The sequence below is a fragment of the Panthera uncia genome, assembly GCF_023721935.1.
Source record: "Panthera uncia isolate 11264 chromosome A3 unlocalized genomic scaffold, Puncia_PCG_1.0 HiC_scaffold_11, whole genome shotgun sequence".
NCBI classification, from domain to species: Eukaryota; Metazoa; Chordata; class Mammalia; order Carnivora; family Felidae; genus Panthera; species Panthera uncia.
In genome coordinates, this window is record NW_026057578.1 from 574,313 (window position 1) to 594,677 (window position 20,365).

Sequence of the window (20,365 nt, forward strand, 5' to 3'; positions counted from 1 at the left end):
CCCCCTTCGCGCGGCTCGCGCGCCCCGCCCCGCGGCCCCGCCCCCGGCGCACGCCCATTGGCTCTCGCGCTGTATCAACATTCCGAGGCGGCCGGCGGCCGGGGCCAGCCGCGCTCCCATTGGCTTGTGCTCCGAGGCCCGGCCCCCGAGCCGGCCGCTCCTGCGCGGCCTGGGGAAAGGGCCCGGCTCGCGCGGCACCTCGAGCCCCCGCCGGCCCCTCGCCCCTGCGGAGCTCCAGGTGCCAGCGGGACCCCGCCGCCGGGGAGGGCCGGCTTACTCGCGGGTGTGCCCGCGCGCGGAGTTGCCAGATCCGGGGAAGGGGCCGCGTCTCCTTGGCGGGCTTCCCGGGACCAGGTTATTCTTTAACGCACGACTGCCCACCTACCCCCACACCTTATGTAACACCAGGGGCTGCGTGGCGAGGCCCTCTCTAGTGTTCAGGGTCCAAGTCCCACCCTGGGGCGGCCAGCTTGAGGGCCGGCTGCAACCCCCGCTGAGACCAAATGAGCTTGGGGACCGCCACTCCTGGGGTTTGCCTCCCTTCACCACACCGTCTTCTGAAACTGACCAGCCAAGCACAGCTTCAGGTGACAGGGCCCAGGCACCCCAGGCAGGAGGGTCCTTCTAGACAATCCCCGACAACCTTCCCGGTCTTCAAGAAGAGCAGACTGCGAGGCACGGCTGTATTCATCCTGTGCTGGGTGTTTATTAAGATCTTGGGAAAGGCCAAAACGCCATGGGGGCCAGGACCCCCAGGGACCTCACAGGCTAGAAGCCTTGGGATCTGAACTTTGCGCTGCCAGCTGTGGGGGGAGGGGCAGGGAATAGGCGTTGGGCACCACTTTGGAAGGAGGACCGTCTATACTTGGTTGTTCAAGGCAGATGGGGGTTGGATGCCCCTCTCTGGGCTGAAACTGGGGAAGCAGGGAGCCCCCCATGCCCTGCCTCTGTCCTCTTTTCTTATGCTAATAGCTACAGCCAGAGGGCTCCGGGTGCTCAGGGGCCCCCATCTCCTGGATAGTCTCGTACACATTGTCTGGGAGGCCATCATCCATGCCTAGGCCCCTGAGTGGGAGGGTCTCGTAGGCCTGGTCACTTCCCAGAGCCGGAATTTCTCCTCTGCCCTTGGGGTCCAGCTGATCTGTGGCAGGTCCTAGGTCCCTCTTTTTAGGCTTCTTAACCCTGGAGTACAGGATGTCCACCTGGAGAGAGGAAGCCCACTCAGGGAAGGGTCAACATCACCAAGCACTCCCCACCCACCCTACCCCGTCCACTCTACTTTACCTGAACAGCTGGGGTCACCTCGGCCTTCCACTGCCTGAGGCTTTGGGGGCCTTGATCTGTTCCCTCGAGCTTCTGGATACAGGCATACTCAGCCACCCTGGGTCCGGCCTCAGGCCCGGGCCTGGCATGGCTGCTGGTCAGCCGTGCCCCTGCCCACACCACAGGGCGGGCAGCCAGCCCCACATTGGAATAGGTGGCCTCGGGGCAGATGGAGGGCAAGGTGGTAGCAGGCGTCGCCCGGGGCAGTTCCCGGTGTGAGAAGGCTGTCAGAGGTCTGCTGGTGCCTCTGGGCACTTCCAGCCATCGCGGGTGCAGGATATCCACGCTGGCAGGCCGAGGGGCTAGGGGTGGGGTCAAGACAGAGGTCACTTGGGGATGGGGGGCTGTTTGGGTAGCCTGGGAGCAGCCTAAGGATGCAAGTCACACCCCCCCCGCAGCCCCGTCTGCCTCTCCCTGCTTGGCTCACCCCTGCAGCTTTTTGGCCCCCGGTGCAGCTCATGCAGTCTGGTGTCCGACTTGCTGAGGGAGCAGAGGTGGTGTTGTCTCAGCAGTGACTGGGGACAAGGAAGGCTGGTGGGTCCTGTGTTGGCCCCACCCTGGCCCCGGGGACAACCCGGCACTCACCACTTCCACTGGCATCACACAGCCCTGGGGCCCGGCCCGCGACCTCTGCACCCGCTTCCTAGGGGCAAGGGGCTCATCAGGCCAGGGAGGCGGAGACGGGGGACTGAGGTGCCAGCCTCTGGCCCAAGGTCTAGTAGGGAGGCTCGTGCAGAGCCAGACCCGCCTGGAGCCCTACCCCACACCAAACCCGGGCCAGGGATGAACATACCTGTGGCAGGCTGTGCACAGTGTCCACAGCCAGAGGAACAAGGCAAGGCACCCTAGGACCCAGAGGACAGGAGGGGCCGAGGGCACCTGTGGCCCCATCCTGTGAAGCCACAGCTAGGCCTGGGGCAAGAAGACAGGGATGCTGGGGGCTGACTGACGGACCGGGCACATACCTGGGAGCCCTACCTACTTTTGCACCTCAAGCTGCTGGGCAGTCCCCTCCCCCTTGGGTGCTCTGACTCAGCACACAGGAAACCCCAAGACTCCACAGCCCCTCCTTCCTGCAGAAGCATGGAGGACGAAGCCCCAGCAGCCACCTTCCTAACTCTGGCTGGGGCCCCCTGGTGACATGCGAGGAGGTGTGCTCTGCTCGGCCTCACGAGTACCTAAGTCGGTGTGGATGACCCAAGTGGTAGCTGAACATGGCCAGTGAGGAGGGGCAGGGGAGCTGCGACCAAGCCAAGGGCCTGCTCTGCTCACCATAGTCTAAGCCTGGGACCCGGGGAGGCCCCGAGGTCACGCCTTTGGCCCCCCAAGGCACAGGCCACAGACGCAGGTGATGCCCCCCCTAGCCATCTACTGCAGAGCTTGGCCCCCTGAAAGGCTGGAAAGGCAGGGGAGGGGTCAGCAGGCAGGGGGAAGTTGCTTTGGCCCCTGACCACCCCCACCCCGTTTCTCCCTGGCTCTCTCTCCCTTCCGACTGTCCCCGTCATCGGATCTGTCTGCTTCCCGGGATCCTAGAGCTGCTGGGGTGCAGGTCTATCCCGCAGTCAGCACAACCCTTCATAGCACAGAGACAGGGGGTGGGGTGTCTCTGGAGACGGGGACCAGTCTGCCCAGACCCAGGGAGTGGGCTCACCGCGCAAGAGGGTCCAGGCTGGCTAACCTGGCCCCAGTGCCCCAATCTGGTAGGGCCTAGTCCTCCCAGACCCCAGCCCTCAGCCGCCCCCAGGAGGCCACCAAGGGGTCTGGGGTTCCAGTCGGGTTAGAGGCCGGGAACAGGCACTTACCAAGACCCTGCGCACGGTAGCTCCTCCTCGGCCCCGGCTGGAGCAGGCCCAACGGCTTGGGCACCTTCAGAGGTGCCCTTGTGCAGACCTCAGCGGAGCTCCCCACCCACTTCCTGCCAGCGCATCTCCCCACATCTCCCCACATCTCGACACGCAGCCACTCAACCCTCTGCCGCCGCTGCTCCTGCCGTAGCCCCCGCGTGGGATGTAGACACTGCTACTTGGTGGGTGTGTGCAGCAAGCCAGCACCTGCTCCAGCAGCCTAGCTCACGTGGTCTCCACCCACGAGGAGGTGGGCCTGCGCTGGTAAGGTGACAGGCATGGCACGGGAACTGGGCGGTCCCGTGGCCACCAAGCCCTGGGCTGAACACCGCCTCTCAGGCTTCCAACCCACCCCGCCAGAGCCTTCTGCTTCATTGGCAGTGCCTCCCAAGGGCCCCTCACCAGCCGCAACCTTCTCCTTGAGGCTGTGGCCTCAAGCCCCACACATTAGTGGGTGTCGGGCAACGGGGGGGGGGGCACTCTGACCCCCCTCAGACCAGCTGGTAGAATCCCATCCCAGAGAACGAAGAGAATGCCAGCCCTCTGGGCCCTCTGCCTCTGGACAGGGGGCAACAGCCTCACTCAGGACCCCCTAGCCTGGACCCACGGCCCTGTGCAGAGATCCCTTTATCCCCAAAAACCTCACAAGCCTGAAAGACACCACAACACAACACTTTAATGTCCTTGCTAAAGAGACTCCCTAAGACACTGGCAGGTGGGCCCAACGGGCAGGCAAGTGTCCAGAAGTGAGCCCTGCAGGGCCGTCTCCATTCAGCAGCGTCCACGTGCCCTAGGCCAGCGAGAAGGCTGACTGTGGGGGCTGGCCTGGCAGCAGGCCGGCCCCTCTCCCAGCGGCATCCGGTTGCTGGGTGACGGCTGGTCTTCCAGAAGGCAGCCAGGAGCTGGGGTCCCTGAGCTCTGTCCGCTGCGTGTGCCTGGGGTTTCTAGAACTCCGTCATCTTCTTGTGGGTGTCTGCTTTCCTCTGCTCGAGCTGCAGGCCTGCCTCCTGGGCCTGGAGCTGCCCCAGCTCCCGCTGGGCTCCCGCCAGCCTCTCCTGCAGCTGGGCTGCCGTCACACTGTGCCTAGAGAGGAGCCTGCCATTCAGGATGGGCTGCTGGGCCACGGCCACCGAGCCCCCACAGCACCGTGGCCACTGCCCGTCCTTCTCCCGTCATCCAGACCCTCCTCAGACAGCCACCACCCTCGGGTCAGAGCAGGCTCCTGCGTATGAGCTGTGGGCCGAAGGCATCCCCACCCTGGGGCGGCCCTCTGCCCTGACTTTGGCCCCACACGTACCGGCCGGTGTTTCGGGCAAGGGCCTTCTGGATGCCCCGGATGTCCCGCTGGGCTTGCTCGATCTTCTTCTCAGTCTGGAAGAGCCGCAGGCTCAGGGCCCGCTTGGCACTCTTGCTGGCGTGGTACGTTTCCTTACTGCCCCTCCTCCCTGGGGAGGCCACCCCCGCCTCCAGGGTCGCAGGGGCCCGGCTCTGTAGCTTCTCGTTCAGAAAGTCAAACACGCTACGAGGGGGAGGGCGTCCAACCCCTCTCCGCGGGCATTTCGGGGGCCTCTGGATGCCAGCCTTGCTGCCCTTCGTCCTCTTGTGCAGAATCTCTGCGCACTGGTCCAGCGACTTCCCCCGAGGCAGCACCACAGCATGGATGGGCTCTACCCGGCCTTCTGCATGTCGGCCCAAACCTGGGGGCACACAGGGCTAGCGCTACTGCTGCGGGACCCCTGAGCTGCGCTGTGACACCCGCCGCCCCAGTGCAGCACATACTCACCCTTGCCAAACTCGTAGCCCATCTTGGCAAGGAGTCTGGAGCCAATGCCCCGTGTGTGCACCTCCCAGCCGGCAAAAGCAGAGCTGCAGGTCCCGTGGTCGGCAGCGCTGGGTTCCACCACTGCGGGAAACAGGGCGACGACTGGGCCCCACTGCCACGGAGCGCCTGGGCTGCAGCCAGCGTCAGCCCCCGAGCTCAGCTCTGGGTCGGGGCCGTGATCCCCTGCACCTCGGGCTCTCCGCTGGTCGCCCAGGCCTGTCGTTGGCCCGTGAATCTGAGGCAGGAGGCACGGCAGACTCCGGCCCCGTCTGCTCCAGCCCTCCCCCCACAGGTCACACGGCAGCTCCTCGGCACACGGGCCCTCCCCCCACCCACCTTCTGGAGCAGGGAGCTCCCCTCGTCCCCTCGTAAAAAGTCATCGCCTACTTCACGGCTCAGTCCTCCCCTCCGCTACCGTGGACACGGGCTTTCCGAACCCACCAACTCACAGAACAGATCCCGCTGGAACGCCTCCCCCCTACATCCTGACTAGACCCCTCGGGAGGGCGGGATGGCCCCGCCGGGTGCCCTTCTGAAACTCTCCTGCCTGCCGGCTGCCTGGACACGCGGACATCCGGCCCGTGTGGGGACCCTAGCGGAAGGAGCCACTCCTTCCCACACCCCCACGCCCCACGGGTCCTTTCCCACACCCCACGTGCCCAGCAGCCACAGCTTTGGTTTGCAGGGTGTGGACCTGTAGTGATCACGTGCACTCCTTGAAGTCAAGACCTCGCATGTGGTCACATTTCCCCCCACCTCCCAGGGTGGGTTTCCATGCCTCCGCAGCACGACTGCACGCAGGCCCCTGAACACAGCCCGCCTCACTGTGGTCACCCTCTCCAGCCCTCTGGCGAGATGCTCACGGTCCCCGCCAGCCGGAAGCCTCTCGGGCTGCTGCCGCCACTGCCTCCCCACGCCCCACCTTCCTGGCTTCGGGGACGGCTGCCGTACCTCTGGCATAGCTGGGGTCGTCCGCATCGCCGCTGTCTGAGTCCGAGGACCCTGTGGGATCTGTGCGCAGTGGGGGCAGGATGCTGTCCCCCTCCACCACGGCCTCCTTCAGCAGCAGTGAGTCAAACTTGACTGTGTAGTAGCCGCTATCCACATCTGGAGGCAGGGGACGAAGACAGGCCAGATCAGTGGCCTCAACAGGTGGTAGGAACCACCCTGGAAGTTGGAAGGAAGGTGGGGCCAAGGTCAAGGGTGGTCTCGCTCCTCTGGGCACGGAACAGGGTCCTGATGCCTAACCAAAGGAGTGGTCCTACAGGAATGATCACACGTGAAGCACGGACAGGGCCTTCCCGGAAACGCAGCCTCACCAGTTATCCGGGCTGGGTACCAAAGGCCATCCTGCTGCTTGGCCAGACACGCAGAGCCAGTCTGTAGAGAGCTCAGGTCCGGGTCCCGGAAGGGGCGCAGCTCATCGACAGAGACCACCTGCCCATGGGAGAACCTGCCAAGAGAACCACAGGGGGCAGGGGCTCAGACAGGGCACAGCAGGGGCGAGTGAACCCAGGGCCATGTCCACAGTCCGGGCCGCAGCCTGAAGGGCGGGAGAGACGGGGGACAAACAGACACACGTATCCATGCACACGCACACACAGGCACATAAACATCTGCTCGCATGTGCGCACACGCACACACATAGGCACGCACACACGTACCCCTGCACGTAAGTACAGACACGTTATGTGCGTGTACACACGCACGCACACTCTCGGTCTCGGTGTGGGTCTCGCCGCTCCGAGGACAAGATGTCTCACGCTACGCTCCAGCTCTCTGGGCTACAGTGACTACGTGGCGGGCAGACAGCGGTGTGAACCCCACCAGACAGGAGGCCCCCGGCACGAGCAGATGATCAAGGCAGGTGTGTTTGTGTGAGCGAGCTCACAGGACGGAGTCCTTCCCAAACCCCGTAGGAGAACCCACTTGCCGACAGTGATGTCCTGACCTTTAGTTATCAGCGAACCAGTGAGATTAAAACCAAAACCGAGAGAGGGAGCGGAGGGGAAGAGGGGAGGGGAAGGGAGGGGAAGAGAGGAGGAGGAGGAGGAGAGAGGAAGAACCGTGGGGACAAAGGACTACAAGCTTCAACTCTGCCAAATAAAGGCATGAAAGACAACCACACATCCACTCTACTGTGCCGGCATTTCAAAGAGGAAACAGTTGTAACCCTACAAAAGCAATCAAGGACTGGCATTTACTCGGTGACACATGGCAGTCCTTCCGGGCAGGAATCGGCAGTGACAGAGGGAACGGCAAGGAAGGGGTGGGCAAAGATGGCCGCAGACACCGCCCTGCGGGATTCCAGGCAGCTCCTTCTCGTCCTGGACCGTCCTCAGGCCCTCAGGACACTGCCAATGACCGAGTGCAGCTGCAAGGCTGGGCCCCGAACGTACTGCAGTAGTGACTCCGCTTGAAAACCCTTCCTCAACCGAGAAGGACGCAGCGTGTTAGCGAACCCCACTGAATCCAACTAAATACCCACTTCAACACACACGCACGCACACACACACACCCACGGACACCACCAATTACACTTTTCTGCAGGACTCTCCGGTGATAACAGAAGCCTGAAAATTCGGTACACTCCTTAACCTGGGAAAGTGGTTCTAGGAAATGATTCTAGAAAAATAATAATGAAAGTATGCAACGATGTGCCCCAAAAGATGTTAACCAAATACAAAAGACTTGGAAATAACCTACATTTTTTTTTTTTTAAGTTTTTATTTTAGAGATAGAGAGCATGCCAGCGGGGGAGAGGGGCAGAGGGAGAGAATCCTAAGCAGGTCCAACACGGAGCCCACGACCCTGAGATCATGACCCGGGGCAAAATCAAGAGTCAGATGTTCAACTGACTGAGCCACCCAGGTGCCCTGGAAATGACCTAAATTTCTAACCTCAGGGAGTAGTGACTGGCATATCCACAAATGTGAACTTAAAACTAAGAGAAGAATGGTCAAGCTGATGGATGGAATGGAAAAGAGCACCGTGCACACAGCTTTCTGTGTGATGGGCAAAGAGCCACACACAAGGCATCAAAGGAGGGATGGCTGGTTTCATAAGGAAAAGATTAGAAATTGGCTTCCCACATAAAAAACCCAACTCAATCTCCTACATCACGACATTCACAGGAATACATTCCAGAATACATAACACTTGAACCTGAAAACAAGCATGTAGAACTATGAGGAAGCTTCTGGTTCCAGCCGTGGCCAAGTACAGAAAAACAAGGCTAAACCTCTGCGACATTGTCAAAACTCACAGCTTCAGAGCTCTGGAAATGAAACGAAACAGATGACACGCGGATAAGTCGTCATAGTTGAGGAAACGCCCAACTTTGGGGCGGAAAGAGAGCAGGGAGCGCCTGTGCCTTCGTCGTGGGGGCTGCCTCTTGCTTGCCCCGGGGGCGGAAGCGCGACAGGGGCAGAGACCCAGGGCCCCGAACACCAGCAGAGAACACCGATGGCTCGTGCTGGGAGCCCGGGTGGAGCGGGCACTGGTGTGTCACAGGGAGGTATTTACCAGGGATGTAGAGACGCTGAACACGAAAGAACCACAGAAGGGCTCCACCCGCGAGCATCCCCGATTCTCTTGGAAACGATGTGTGCGTATCGGGGGCTCCAAGAGACGCCACGGCTAAGTGAAAACAGACAGAGACTGGGGGCTGGCTGAACTATGGATGTGCCCCCCACCCCAGCCCACATAAGTTGACTGACTCAGGGGGAGAAGCCTCCTTGGCAAGAGTGTTGGAGAATAACTTCTGCCCGAATCACTGGCTGGCCACTAAGCTATGCAGACACAGCAGCGACTCCCAAAGAGCCAAGCTAAAAAGGAAACACATATTAAGAGATCTGAGTAGCGGTATCAGAGGCTGCACCCTATGAGGGGTACGGACTCTGTAACGGGGCCCACAAAACATACTAAAATGAAACAAAATACTGAGGAAGACGATTCAGAGTCCAGAGTTGCTACAACGTATTACCCGAAAAGAACAGTTTTCAATAAAACTTGCCTGACACTCAAACAAACAGCAAGGTGTGACCCACAGTTAGGAACAAAAGCAGGTAAGAGAACCCGAGTGGGCCCAAGTGCTGAATGCGGCAAAGACCTCAACACAGATAGCGTATGTTCCAAGAACTAGAAACGTATGAAGGTGATTCAGGAAACTGATTCTTGAAACGTAAACGCAAAGTGTGTAAAAGGGAGGAAGGAGAATCTGCAGAGCTGGGAAGTCAACAGCCGAAATGAAACCCTCATCGGACCAGACACCCCTGGCTTCCGGTCTGCACGTCAGGAGCTGGGGAGTTGCCCCTTTGCTCCAACCAAAGGTGAAAGGCCGAACAAACCAAAATTCAAGAACTCTTCTTAGATCCGCAAGAGAGGGGAGGTCACGCGGCAAACTGCTCAGCCAAACTGGAGGCCAAAAGGTGAATGAGGAGAATCACCACTCGGCAGACCAGTGACCCGCCAGCAGTCACCACGGCAGGACCCAGAAGTAGAAAGACGACCTTCACTGTGGCTGGGTGTGGACAAGTCTGAGTTGAAGCCTCCAGAGTTTGTGGCTTTTACTCGGGGGAAGACTGGAGAAAACTCGTCTTGTGCCCCAGCAGAGGGAGGGGAAGGGGGCATATTCTGAAAACCTTAGAGCACTGGCTCTTCCTAACAAGGCCCGTCCTCAGGGGAGACTGGCGAACCAGAGCCTAACCGCACAGCAGGTCAGGGAAACGCCCAAATCCAGCCCAGCCTGGCCACCCTGCCCCACCTGACGGGGGTGGGGGGTGAGGGTCGTGATCCAGAGGCACCGGGATCTGGTTGGAGGACCGCAGACTGCTTCCCTCCCTCACATCTCACCACATTACTAAAAGCCCGTTGGAGCTATGGTTCCTTAAACCCAAAGACAAAGAAAAAATCCTGAAAACAGCAAAAGAGAAGGCACTCCTCACGTACAAGGGATCTTTAGGAAGGCTAACTGCCAATTTCTCATCAGAAGCAATGGAGGCCAAGAGGCAGCGGGATGACAGATTTAAAGTCCTGAAAGAAAAAAAACAACCACCTGTCAACCAAAATTCTACCTCTGGCAAAACTATCCTTCAAAAGAGAAATTAAGACATTCCCATATAAAACAAAAGCTGAGGGAGTTTGCTGCTAACAGACCTGCCCCACAAGGGGTGCCCGTGTGGGTCCCTCAGGCCAAAGCAAAAGGACACTAGACGGTAACTCAAGCCATGCGAACGCTGACACAGGCCACTACGTAGGTAAACGTACAAGCCGGTGTTGCTGAAGAAAGCAGGAACGGAGGCACTGAGAAGCAAACGGCAGAAAGAAGGCCTACAGCAAACACAGAAGGAGGTGACGGGCTGACTCAATCAGAGGGATGTGTGACTCTTGATCTCAGGGTAGGGAGTTTGAGCCCCACGTTGGGTGTAGAGATTGGTTAAAAATAAAATCTCTAAAAACAAAATCTCTAAAAACAAAAAAAGAAGAAAACAAAGAACAAAATGACCGAGATGTCTTTGCCTATCAGTAACCACTTTACTTATTTTTAATTTCTAAAATAATTTTTTGTAATTTTTAAAATGCTTATTTATTTATTTTTTTAAAAAATTTTTAATGTTTTTATTTATTTTTGAAGGAGAGAGAGAGAGACAGAGCATGAGTGGGGGAGGAGCAGACAGAGAGGAAGACAAGAATTCAAAGCAGGCTCCAGGCTCTAAGCTGTCAGCACAGAGCCCGATGTGGGGCTCAAACCCACAAACTGTGAGATCATGACCTGAGCCAAAGCTGGACGGTCAACTGACTGAGCCACCCAGGTGCCCCTTATTTATTTATTTTTGATGGAGAGAGAGAGAGACAAAGCATGAGTGGGGGAGGAGCAGAGAGAGAGGGAGACACAGAACCTGAAGTAGGCTCCAAGCTCTGAGCTGTCAACACAGAGCCCGATGCGGGGCTCGAACCCACGAACCACACGAGATCATGACCTGAACCGAAATCCAGAGTCAACTGTTCAACCAACAGAGCTACCCAGCCACCCGTCAGTAACCACTTTAAATGTAAGTGAGGTAAACTCTAATTCAAAGGCAAAACTGGAAAAATGGGTAAAAAGAGTCATCAAATTCTATGCTATCTATAAGAGACTTATTTTGGGTCCAACGATGACAATATGCTGAAAGTTACTAATGTAGACTTTTCATAAAAGTGGTGTAACATGAACTTTTGAAAAGTGGGGGAATATCTGTATAGAAAATCCTAAATAGGGGATGAGCCTGCGTGGCTCAGTTGGTTAAGCATCTGACTCTTGATTTCAGCTCAGGTCATGATATCACAATTTGTGAGTTCAAGCCCTGAGCTGGGCTCTGTGCTGATGGCGTGGAGTCTGCTTGGGACTCTCTCCCTCCTCTCTGACCCTCCCTCCCTCCCTCCCTCTCAAAAACAAAAAAAAAAAACTTAAAAAAAAAAAAAAAACCTTTAAATTAAAGAGGAAAATCCTAACTAATCCATAGAAAGTCCTATTAGGGCTAATAAATGAATTCAGCAATATCACAGGATACAAGATCAACACAAAAATCAGTTGTATTTTAATACACTAGCAATGAGCAATCTAAAAACGAAATCTGGGGCGCCTGGGTAGCTTAGTCGGTTAAGCAGCCGACTCTCAATTTTGGTTCAGGTCATGATCTCACAGTCACTGGGTTCTGTGCTGAGTGTGGAGCCTGCTTAAGATTCATTCCCTCTCTCTCTCTCTCTCTCTCTCTCTCTCTCTCTCTCTGTCTCTCTGCTCCTCCCCAACTCGTGTGTGAGTGCTCTTTCACACACACACAAAAATAATAAAAATGAAATTAATAGGGGTACCTGCTGGGCTCAATCAGAAGAGCATGTGACTCTGGATCTCGGGGTCATTCGTTTTAGCCCCACGTTGGGTGTAGAGATTACTTAAATAAGTAAAACTTAAAAAAATTTTTTTAATTAAAAAAAAATGGAAGTGTTTCATTTATAATATCATCAAAATGAACAAAGTACTTTGAAATAAATTTGACCAAAACCTGAAAACTATACAATACTGTTGAAATAAAAGAAAACTTACATAAATAGAAAGACATCCCATGTTCATGGTCAGAAGACTTAAAACCGTCAGGATGGCAACAGTCCCCAAACTGATCCGCGGTTTCCATACATCCCTATGAAAATCCCAATGGTCTTTTATGCAGAAACAGACCAGCTGATTTTAAAATTCATACGGGGGCGCCTGGGTGGCTCAGTAGGTTAAGCATCTGACTTTTGATCTCAGCTCAGGGACTTGATCTCAAGGTCAAGTTCAAGCCCTGTGTCGGGCTCTGTGCTGGATGCGAATGAAGCCTTAGAGGCGCTTGGGTGGTTCAGTCGGTTGAACGTCTGACCCTGGATTTTGGCACAGGTCATGATCCCGGGGTCTGGGGATGGAACGTGCACTGAGCACGGAGCCTGCATAAGATTCTCTCTCTCTCTCCCTCTGCTCCTCCCCTGCTTGCACACACACACACGCATGTTCTTTCACAAATAAAGTTAAAAATAAACACATACTAAAATTCACATGTAATTGCGAAGGATCTTCAGATACCCAAAAGAATCCCGAAAAACAGAGCAAATGTTGGAGAACTACCACTTTCTGATTTCAAAGCTCAATCACAACAAGGTAGCGCTGTCCTAAACACAGACGTACAGATGGATGAAACAGGAGACAGAGCTCAGAAGTAACCCCTCACGTGCATAATCAATGGATTTTCAACAAGTGGGTCATGACCACTCAATGGGGAAAGACCAGTCTTTTCCACAAATAGCGCTGGAAAAGCGACATCCACATACAAAAAAATGAAATTGGACCCTTACCTTACACTATTAGAGCATGTGACTTATAAAGGAAATAAAGTCAGATCACTATTAAGCTTTTCAACAATATCTCATGTAACAAGAAAACAGAGTAACATATTTAAGACATTCAAAGGAAGTTGTGCAAGCTGAGCATTTCACATCCAACGAAACTCATCTTCAAGACTAAAAGACACAGGGGCGCCTGGGTGGCTCAGTCGGTTAAGCGTCTGACTTCGGCTCAGGTCATGATCTCACAGTTTCGTGAGTTCGAGCCCCAGGTCAGGTCTGTGCTGACAGCTCAGAGCCTGGAGCCTGCTTCAGGTTCTATGTCTCCCTCTCTCTCTGCTCCTCCCCAGCTCATGCTCTGTCTCTGTCTCCTTCAAAAATAAATAAAAACATTAAAAAAAATTAAAAAAAAAAAAAAAAAGACTAAAAGACACAAACAAAAATTTATCAGTGTGCCAGATCTCTGGGAATATTATTCCCGTGAGCCCGTCCTGAGGAATCTAATAGAAAATGAGCCTCAGACAACCAAACTAACTAGAAAGACACCAACATGTGGGACGCTGGTGAGCATGAAACACACAATTCTTTCTAGAACTACGGCTGAGTGTAAGAGGAAGATGATGGCACGGGACACTGTGTGGTCAGACACTGTAGGACCACACGAGGTAGTCGTCAGTCATCCTACCAAAGAGAGGCTGTTGTGACTCTCAGTGTCACGTGTGTAAGACAAGATGAAACCAAGAAGTCCGGATGGGACATCTAGGGTCCGCCATGCCCTTGAGAACCAGAGAAGGAAATAAAGATGTGGTCCAGAGAAGATTAAGTAAAAATGCCACAGTCCTGATCTGAATTGGAAAGAGGAGTATGAATTCACAAGGTATTCTGTCCTTAAAAAATAGGTTCATGGCGTGTGCACACATGCTTACACACGCAGACGCACACGTCCACCTAGACTTCTTAGCTCTGTGTACTGAAAAGACCCAGGACAATGACTGCCCAGTAACAAAGAGTATCCCAGTGCTTGCACTGTCTTGCAAAACCATCTCCCATTAAAGGAAACCAGGGCTGGCCACCTGGGTGGCTCAGTCGGTTAAGCATCCGACTTCAGCTCAGGTCATGATCTCATGGTTCATGAGTTTCAGCCCCACGTCGGGTGAGCTCGAGCCCCACTTTGGGTGAACACAAGCCCTGCTTCGTGTAAAACGTGAGCCCCGGGTGAGCCCCACTTCTCTCTCTGCCCCTCGATCACTTGCGCCCTCTCTCTCTCTCTCTCAAAAAAAAAAAAAAAAGAAAAAGAAAAAGAAAAAGAAAAGAAGAGAAAAGGAAAAGAAAAAAACAAAGCCAGGGCTTCTTGGAGACATCATTGATTCCACATGGGACAGCTTGAATCTCAATAAGGATCAGAATCTCAAGAGATTGAAATTTGTCAAATATATTGAAATCCATGAGTCCATAAAGATACTGGATATATTTTAAAAGCATCTTTTTAAGTTTATTTATTTTGAGAGAGACAGAGACAGTGCAAATGGGGCAGGGGCAGAGAGAAAGGAGACAGAGAATCCCAAGCAGGCTCTGGGATGCCAGCGTAGAACCTGATGTGGGGCTTGAACCCACAAAACTGTGAGATCATGACCTGAGCTGAAACCAAGTCAGATGCTCAACCAACTGAGCCGCCCAGACGCCCCTGGAAATATTTTTTTTAAACCTAATTCATTACTTTCTCACCGTGAAAGAAAACCAACTCGTTATCTTGGAAACTATGTAAAGAAAACAGGAACAGAATAGAGAACCCAGAAATGGACCCACAAACATATGGCCAACTAATCTTTGGCAAAGCAGGAAAGAATATCCAATGGAATAAAGACAGTCTCTTCAGCAACTGGTGCCGGGAAAACTGGACAGCGACATGCAGAAGAATGAACCTGGACCACTTTCTTACACCACACACAAAAATAAACTCAAAATGGATGAAAGACGTCAATGTAAGACAGGAAGCCATCAAAATCCTCGAGGAGAAAGCAGGAAAAAACCTCTTTGACTCTGGCCGCAGCAACTCCTTACTCAACACGTCTCCGGAGGCAAGGGAAACAAAAGCAAAAATGAACTACCGGGACCTCATCAAGATAAAAAGCTTCTGCACAGGGAAGGAAACAATCAGCAAAACTAAATGGCAACCGACAGAATGGGAGAAGATATTTGCAAACGACATATCAGATAAAGGGCTGGTATCCAAAATCCATAAAGAACTCATCAAACCCAACACCCAGAAAACAAATAATCCATTGGAGAAATGGGCAAAGACATGAATAGACGCTTCTCCAAAGAAGACATCCAGATGACCAACAGACACACGAAAAGATGCTCAACATATTCATCACCAGGGAAATACAAATCAAAACCGCCATGAGATACCCCCTCACCCCTGTCAGAATGACTAACGTTAACAACTCAGGCAACAACAGATGTTGGTGAGGATGCAGAGAAAGAGGATCTCTTTTGCGTTGTTGGTGGCAATGCAAGCTCGTGCAGCCACTCTGGAAAACAGGATGGAGGTTCCTCAAAAAACTAAACAGAACTACCCTATGACCCAGCAATTACACTACTAGGAATTTATCCAAAGGATACAGGATGCTGATTCGAAGGGGCACATGCACCCCAATGTTTATAGCAGCACTACTGACAATAGCCAAAGTAGGGAAAGAGCCCAAATGTCCACAGACTGGTGAACGGATAAAGACGATGTGGTATATGTATATATACCCAATGGAACATTACTCAGCGATGAAAAAGAATGAAATCTTGCCACTTGCAACAACGTGGATGGAACTACGACATGTTGTGCTAAGCAATATAAATCAGAGAAGACCAATATCATACAATTTCACTTATAGGTGGAATTTAAGAAACACAACACATAAACATAGGGAAGGGAAGGAAAAATAAGATAAAAACAGCAGGAAGCAAGCCATAAGAGACTCTTAAATACAGAGAACAAACTGAGGGTTGCTGGCTGGGAGGTGGGGGGGGGTGATGGGCTAAAGGGGGTGATGGGCATTAAGGAGGAAGGACACTTGCTGGAGATGCCTGGGTGGTTCAATCAGTTAAGCGTCCGACTTCGGCTCAGGTCATGATCTCACGGTTTGTGGGTTAAAGCCCCTTGCTGGGCTCTGTGGTGACAGCTCACAGCCTGGAACCTGCTTCAGATTCTGGGTCTCCCTCTCTCTCTGCCCTTCCCCTGCTTGTGCTCTGTCTCTCTTTCTCTCAAAAATAAATAAACATTAAGAAAAATTAAAAAAAAAAAAGGACACTTGTTGGGGTGAGCACTGGGTGTTGTACGTAAATGATGAATCACTAAATTCTACTCTTGAAACCATTAATACACTATTATGTTACTAACTTGGTTTCAAATACACTATAGAAAGAAAGAAAGAAAGAGAAAGAAAGAAAGAAAAAGAAAGAAAAAGAGAGAAAGAAAGAAAGAGAAAGAGGAAAGAAAAAAGAAAAAAGAAAGAAAGAAAGAAAGAAAAAGCAAGCAAGCAAGCAAGCAAACAGGAAAATCCAGCATTTGTCCTGCATTTCCTATGTGAACTGTTAACACTGGGTAGCCAAACCACAGATGACGGAAAGCCTCTTTAAAGGTAATAAATGCAAAGGGACTGAAAGATGTCTGCTTTGCAATCCCCACCAGATCAGTGGATTAGGCACTTATCACCAAGGGATCGATCACTGCGAATGTCACCAAATGAGGCAGCAAGTAGCTCCTGATGAAAGAACCGTACACGCTGTCTTGCCGAAGAGTGTGAGCCCGCGTATGGTCCCCGGCTGCGGCTGCCCGCTCGCAGAGGGACGTGCTGGACCCCACCAGGGGTGTTCAGTGACGGGGCCGAGGGCCCACTCCCTCAATCGACTGTGAGGCCAGGAAAGGCAGGCAGAAAGGTGTGGACGGCCAGATTCAGACACAGCAGCTTAGTGAGCGAGACTACACTAGGGCACTTACAAAACAGTTACACTTGGGTGATGAGCCCTAAGGAACACAGAGAGGCGATTGTAATAAAAGTCTGGAAGCGTGGGGATTTCTGTAGGAGAGAGCAGGCCATGTCTGGTTTGAGGTGCACGGAGGGGCCTCGGGGGTGGCGGCAGTTCTCACTGAGTGGTGACGGCCAGGGGGCTACAGTAATCCCCAGGCTATGAATTTACTTCCCACGTCTGATTTTATTTTGCGGCAAGATGAAAGTTTATACCCACTCTGAACTTACAACGTGTGACGTGCTATCTTAGATTCTTTGCACACATTGACGTCTTTCATTCTCCGAACCACTGTGAAAACCAGTTCTCCTTTCCGTTTTACAAAGGAGATCGAAACATACAGACTAAGTTACAACCAACGTATCAAAAGCTACTCCACCTCACTAGCATCTAGGAGATACAAATCCAATCATGATACCCTTTTCCCAGCTTTCAGCCGGCAGGAATCTGCAAGTCACGTGATGTTCCCACCGGTGGTTATAGAGAAGACTAAAGACAAGGACTAGGACACCTGGGACCAGAAACTGCATGTACTCTGCACACCGGCGACGTCACGTCCTGGGGAAATTCTCAGCAGGAAGAGAGAAGACACTGTGATGTTCACAGCCAGTTGTTTGTATAAATAAAAACTGGAAAACACCCCAAAGGAAACAGAATAAATAAAATGTAGCGTTTCACAAGAAAAAATAGCAGTTACCAGACACCTCTGTAAACACCAATATAGATGCCGCTCACAAACGTGCCTAGTGAGCAAAGCCAATTACAAAATGAACCACACCGTGCGATACACTTGTTTTAAAAACAGCACAAATATGGGGTGCCTGGGGGGCTCAGTGGGTCAAGCCTCTGACTTCGGCTCAGGTCATAAGCTCACGGTTCGTGGGTTTGAGCCCCTCGACGGGCTCTGTGCTGTCAGTGCAGAGCCTGGAGCCTGCTTCGGGTTCTGTGTCTCCTTCTCTCTTCCCAAAATAAACGTTAAACACACGTGTATTAAACATTAAAAGAAAAAAAAACAGCACAAATACGCAGCCTTCGCATATACGCTCGCATCTGTGAAGAACACACACCAGAAACACAATGGAGTTGTGAGGATGACAGCCCCCTGAGGTGGGGAGGGGGCAGTAACAGAGTGGAGAGTCGAAGGGTGCTTCAACTTTACCTATTTTATATCACTTTTAAAAACGCAAAGGAAACGCGAGAAAATAGCTGATTGCTCCTAGGTGGAGGCGAGCGCTGTTGCGGGACGCGTTAGGCCTAAAGCTAACGCAGCAGCAGCTTGGGAAGGTACGGCACCTAGGGGCCATCTCAGAGCTGGCCTGTCCCCCGGCGCAGGCTCCCGCGCCACCTCCCCGAGCCCGGCAACCTCGGCCATTGCAGGGCCCACCTCGCAGGGCTGCTGTACGGATGAGTTCACGCACGCGGAAGTCTGGGACCAGGGCCTGGCCCAGAGGAAGCAGCGCCCGGTGCGTCGCCAGGGGCGTGGAGGGGCCCCAGAGGGACTAACGGCAGAGAGGTCAGAGGACTTAATGCTCTGCTCCTTGACCCACTTGCTCCCCAGCACGTGGGTGTGTCCACTCCGCGCACGCTCATCGGGCACACCTACGGTGGATGCGCCCTTCCGTACATAAGCTACGCTTTAGTAAAACTTAGAGAAAAAAAAGAAGGAAAAATGTGCCAGAGAACGCTACGGGCCCAGCGGCAGTCTACAAGGAAAGACGCCAACCGAAGACCTAGGAACGGTGTCTCCGCACTACTGACTAAAAAAGAAAATTACCTGCGAAAGATTTCAGCAGATGTTCCTTCCAAAGACAAAGTAAAAAGGAGCAAAGGCAAAGTTACACACTTAAGAAACAGAAGACGTCGTTCCGCCAGCCACGGAAATTTCAACATAAACAAAACGTGACTGATAACCTTGTTGGGGTACACCCTTAAGTGTTCATAGGTGAAAAAACTAGTAGCTTCTAGAATCCGCTTTGAGACAAGCCAGAGAAAGCCACACAGCACGGGGAAAAGCGCTGAAGCAGACTGGCAAACGCCGGCCACCCAGGAGGCTGGGTGGCGGAGCCGGGGCGCTGGCGGGGACCTGTACTGCAGCGGGCTTCGCTCTGAACAAAACCAGCGGCGGGTGGGGGGCCGTTCTTTGCAAGGTAAGCCCTGCCACACTTCCCCATCTGCCCACGGAAATCCAGGGGGCACGTAAACGAGGACACGGCTGTGAGGATCCACCGGCCCCCAAAGCCCTCTCTCTGTCAGCACCCTGCGGGCAGAGGACCCACTGTGACCCTGTGCCCCTCCTCCCCCACTCCGTGGGCCCCCAGATGCAAAGGCTTTACCTGCAGTTCTCCTGGAAGCGGCACTTGCCCTCCAAGAAGAACGGGCAGGGCTTCAGGGACTTGTGAGTGGGGTAGAGATAAAGGACCCGCACGCCCGCCGAGCCGTCGTCCGCCTCCTCTGCGCCCACAATCATGGCGTTGTGGTACTCCAGGGTGCCCCAGGAGCTGTGGTAGGGGGCGTTCACCTTCCTCCCACTCCACTCTTCCTCCTCCTCGTCCTCTCCCTCTTCCTCCTCCTGCCCAGGCCTGCTGGGTTCCGGCCTGGCCTCCCCTTCAGGAGCCGTCTCCAGCTCTGCCCTGGGGGCTACAGACCCCTGCGCCCCCTCAGCAACGGCCTCCTGGAAAGCCAGGTACTCGGCATCGGCCCGGGCTGGGTGCTCTCCGTCCAACGTGGCCAGCAGCTTGCTCTTCCTGACGGACACCAGGCTGGCCTCGGTGAGCTCGATCAGCTCCTTCAGGTCCCCCTGCAGCTGGCGCAGGTCGGCCAGCTCCGAGGGATCCAGGCCGGCTCCCAGAGCCAGCTCCACCTGCTGCAGCTGGGCGTCATAGGTCCGCAGGGCGGTCTGCAGGCTCTCCTCGTCCATCCTGGACGGAACGAAGGCAGGGGCGCGTCCTCGGGGCCTCAGAGCTGCGAGGAACACAAGCCGAGGGGTCCCGGACCTGCCGCCCTTATTGCCGGGCTACCCCTGCGGGGCCGACGCCGCGCCCTGCGCCGACAGCTGCACTCCGCAGTCCTCACCGCAGCCTATTCTCCCTCCCGTTTGGGGGACGAGAAAAAGGGCCGGCAAGGCCATCAGCTCCGAGTAGAAAAGCCGCTGGCCCCGCGGCCTCGGCTCCCCTCCCTCCGCGCCCGGCGCTCCCCGGCCCCGCCCCCCCCGGCACCCCCCCCCCCCCCCCCCCCCCGCCCCCGCGGCCTCCCCGGCCCCAGCCCGCCTCCGCTCGCCCTGTCACCTCCGGCCCCGGCCCCGTCGCCCCAGATCGCGCCCCCTCGCCCGGGCGGGGCCCCTCCGCCTCCGCGCGGGCTTCCCGGCCGCAGCCATAGAGACCCCGCGGGCCTCACCGGCTAGAGCGGCCAGCGCACCGCTTCCGCCCTCGCAGCCCACCGGCACTTCCTCCCGAAAGCCGCCGCCGCCGCCGGAAGTGCCTGGCGCGGAGGCCGCCGG

At 54.7% G+C, this 20,365-nt stretch overlaps 2 protein-coding genes across 3 annotated transcripts; both read right to left on the minus strand.

Moving 5' to 3' along the window:
* Positions 1 to 379: 379 nt before the first annotated feature.
* Positions 380 to 3,285, minus strand: LIME1 (Lck interacting transmembrane adaptor 1). Of its 2 annotated transcripts, XM_049650440.1 has the most exons (6): positions 3,126 to 3,197; positions 2,117 to 2,235; positions 1,909 to 1,966; positions 1,751 to 1,838; positions 1,285 to 1,625; positions 380 to 1,202 (listed from the first exon to the last, which is right to left on the minus strand). In XM_049650440.1, exons 2-6 carry the CDS (start codon positions 2,212 to 2,214, stop codon positions 966 to 968), a joined length of 822 nt encoding a protein of 273 aa, XP_049506397.1. In that variant the 5' UTR covers positions 2,215 to 2,235; positions 3,126 to 3,197; the 3' UTR covers positions 380 to 965. The 2 variants fall into 2 exon arrangements, with proteins under 2 accessions (XP_049506397.1, XP_049506395.1); XM_049650438.1 differs by lacking the exon at positions 1,909 to 1,966 and having other exon boundaries at positions 667 to 1,202; positions 3,126 to 3,285.
* Positions 3,286 to 3,818: 533 nt separating this feature from the next.
* ZGPAT (zinc finger CCCH-type and G-patch domain containing) lies at positions 3,819 to 20,256 on the minus strand. Its single transcript, XM_049650435.1, has 7 exons — positions 20,154 to 20,256; positions 19,203 to 19,830; positions 6,309 to 6,442; positions 5,941 to 6,096; positions 4,951 to 5,070; positions 4,465 to 4,864; positions 3,819 to 4,250 (listed from the first exon to the last, which is right to left on the minus strand). The coding sequence occupies exons 2-7, from the start codon at positions 19,784 to 19,786 to the stop codon at positions 4,112 to 4,114; spliced, it is 1,533 nt and encodes a 510-aa protein (XP_049506392.1). The 5' UTR covers positions 19,787 to 19,830; positions 20,154 to 20,256; the 3' UTR covers positions 3,819 to 4,111.
* Between the last annotated feature and the right edge of the window lie 109 nt (positions 20,257 to 20,365).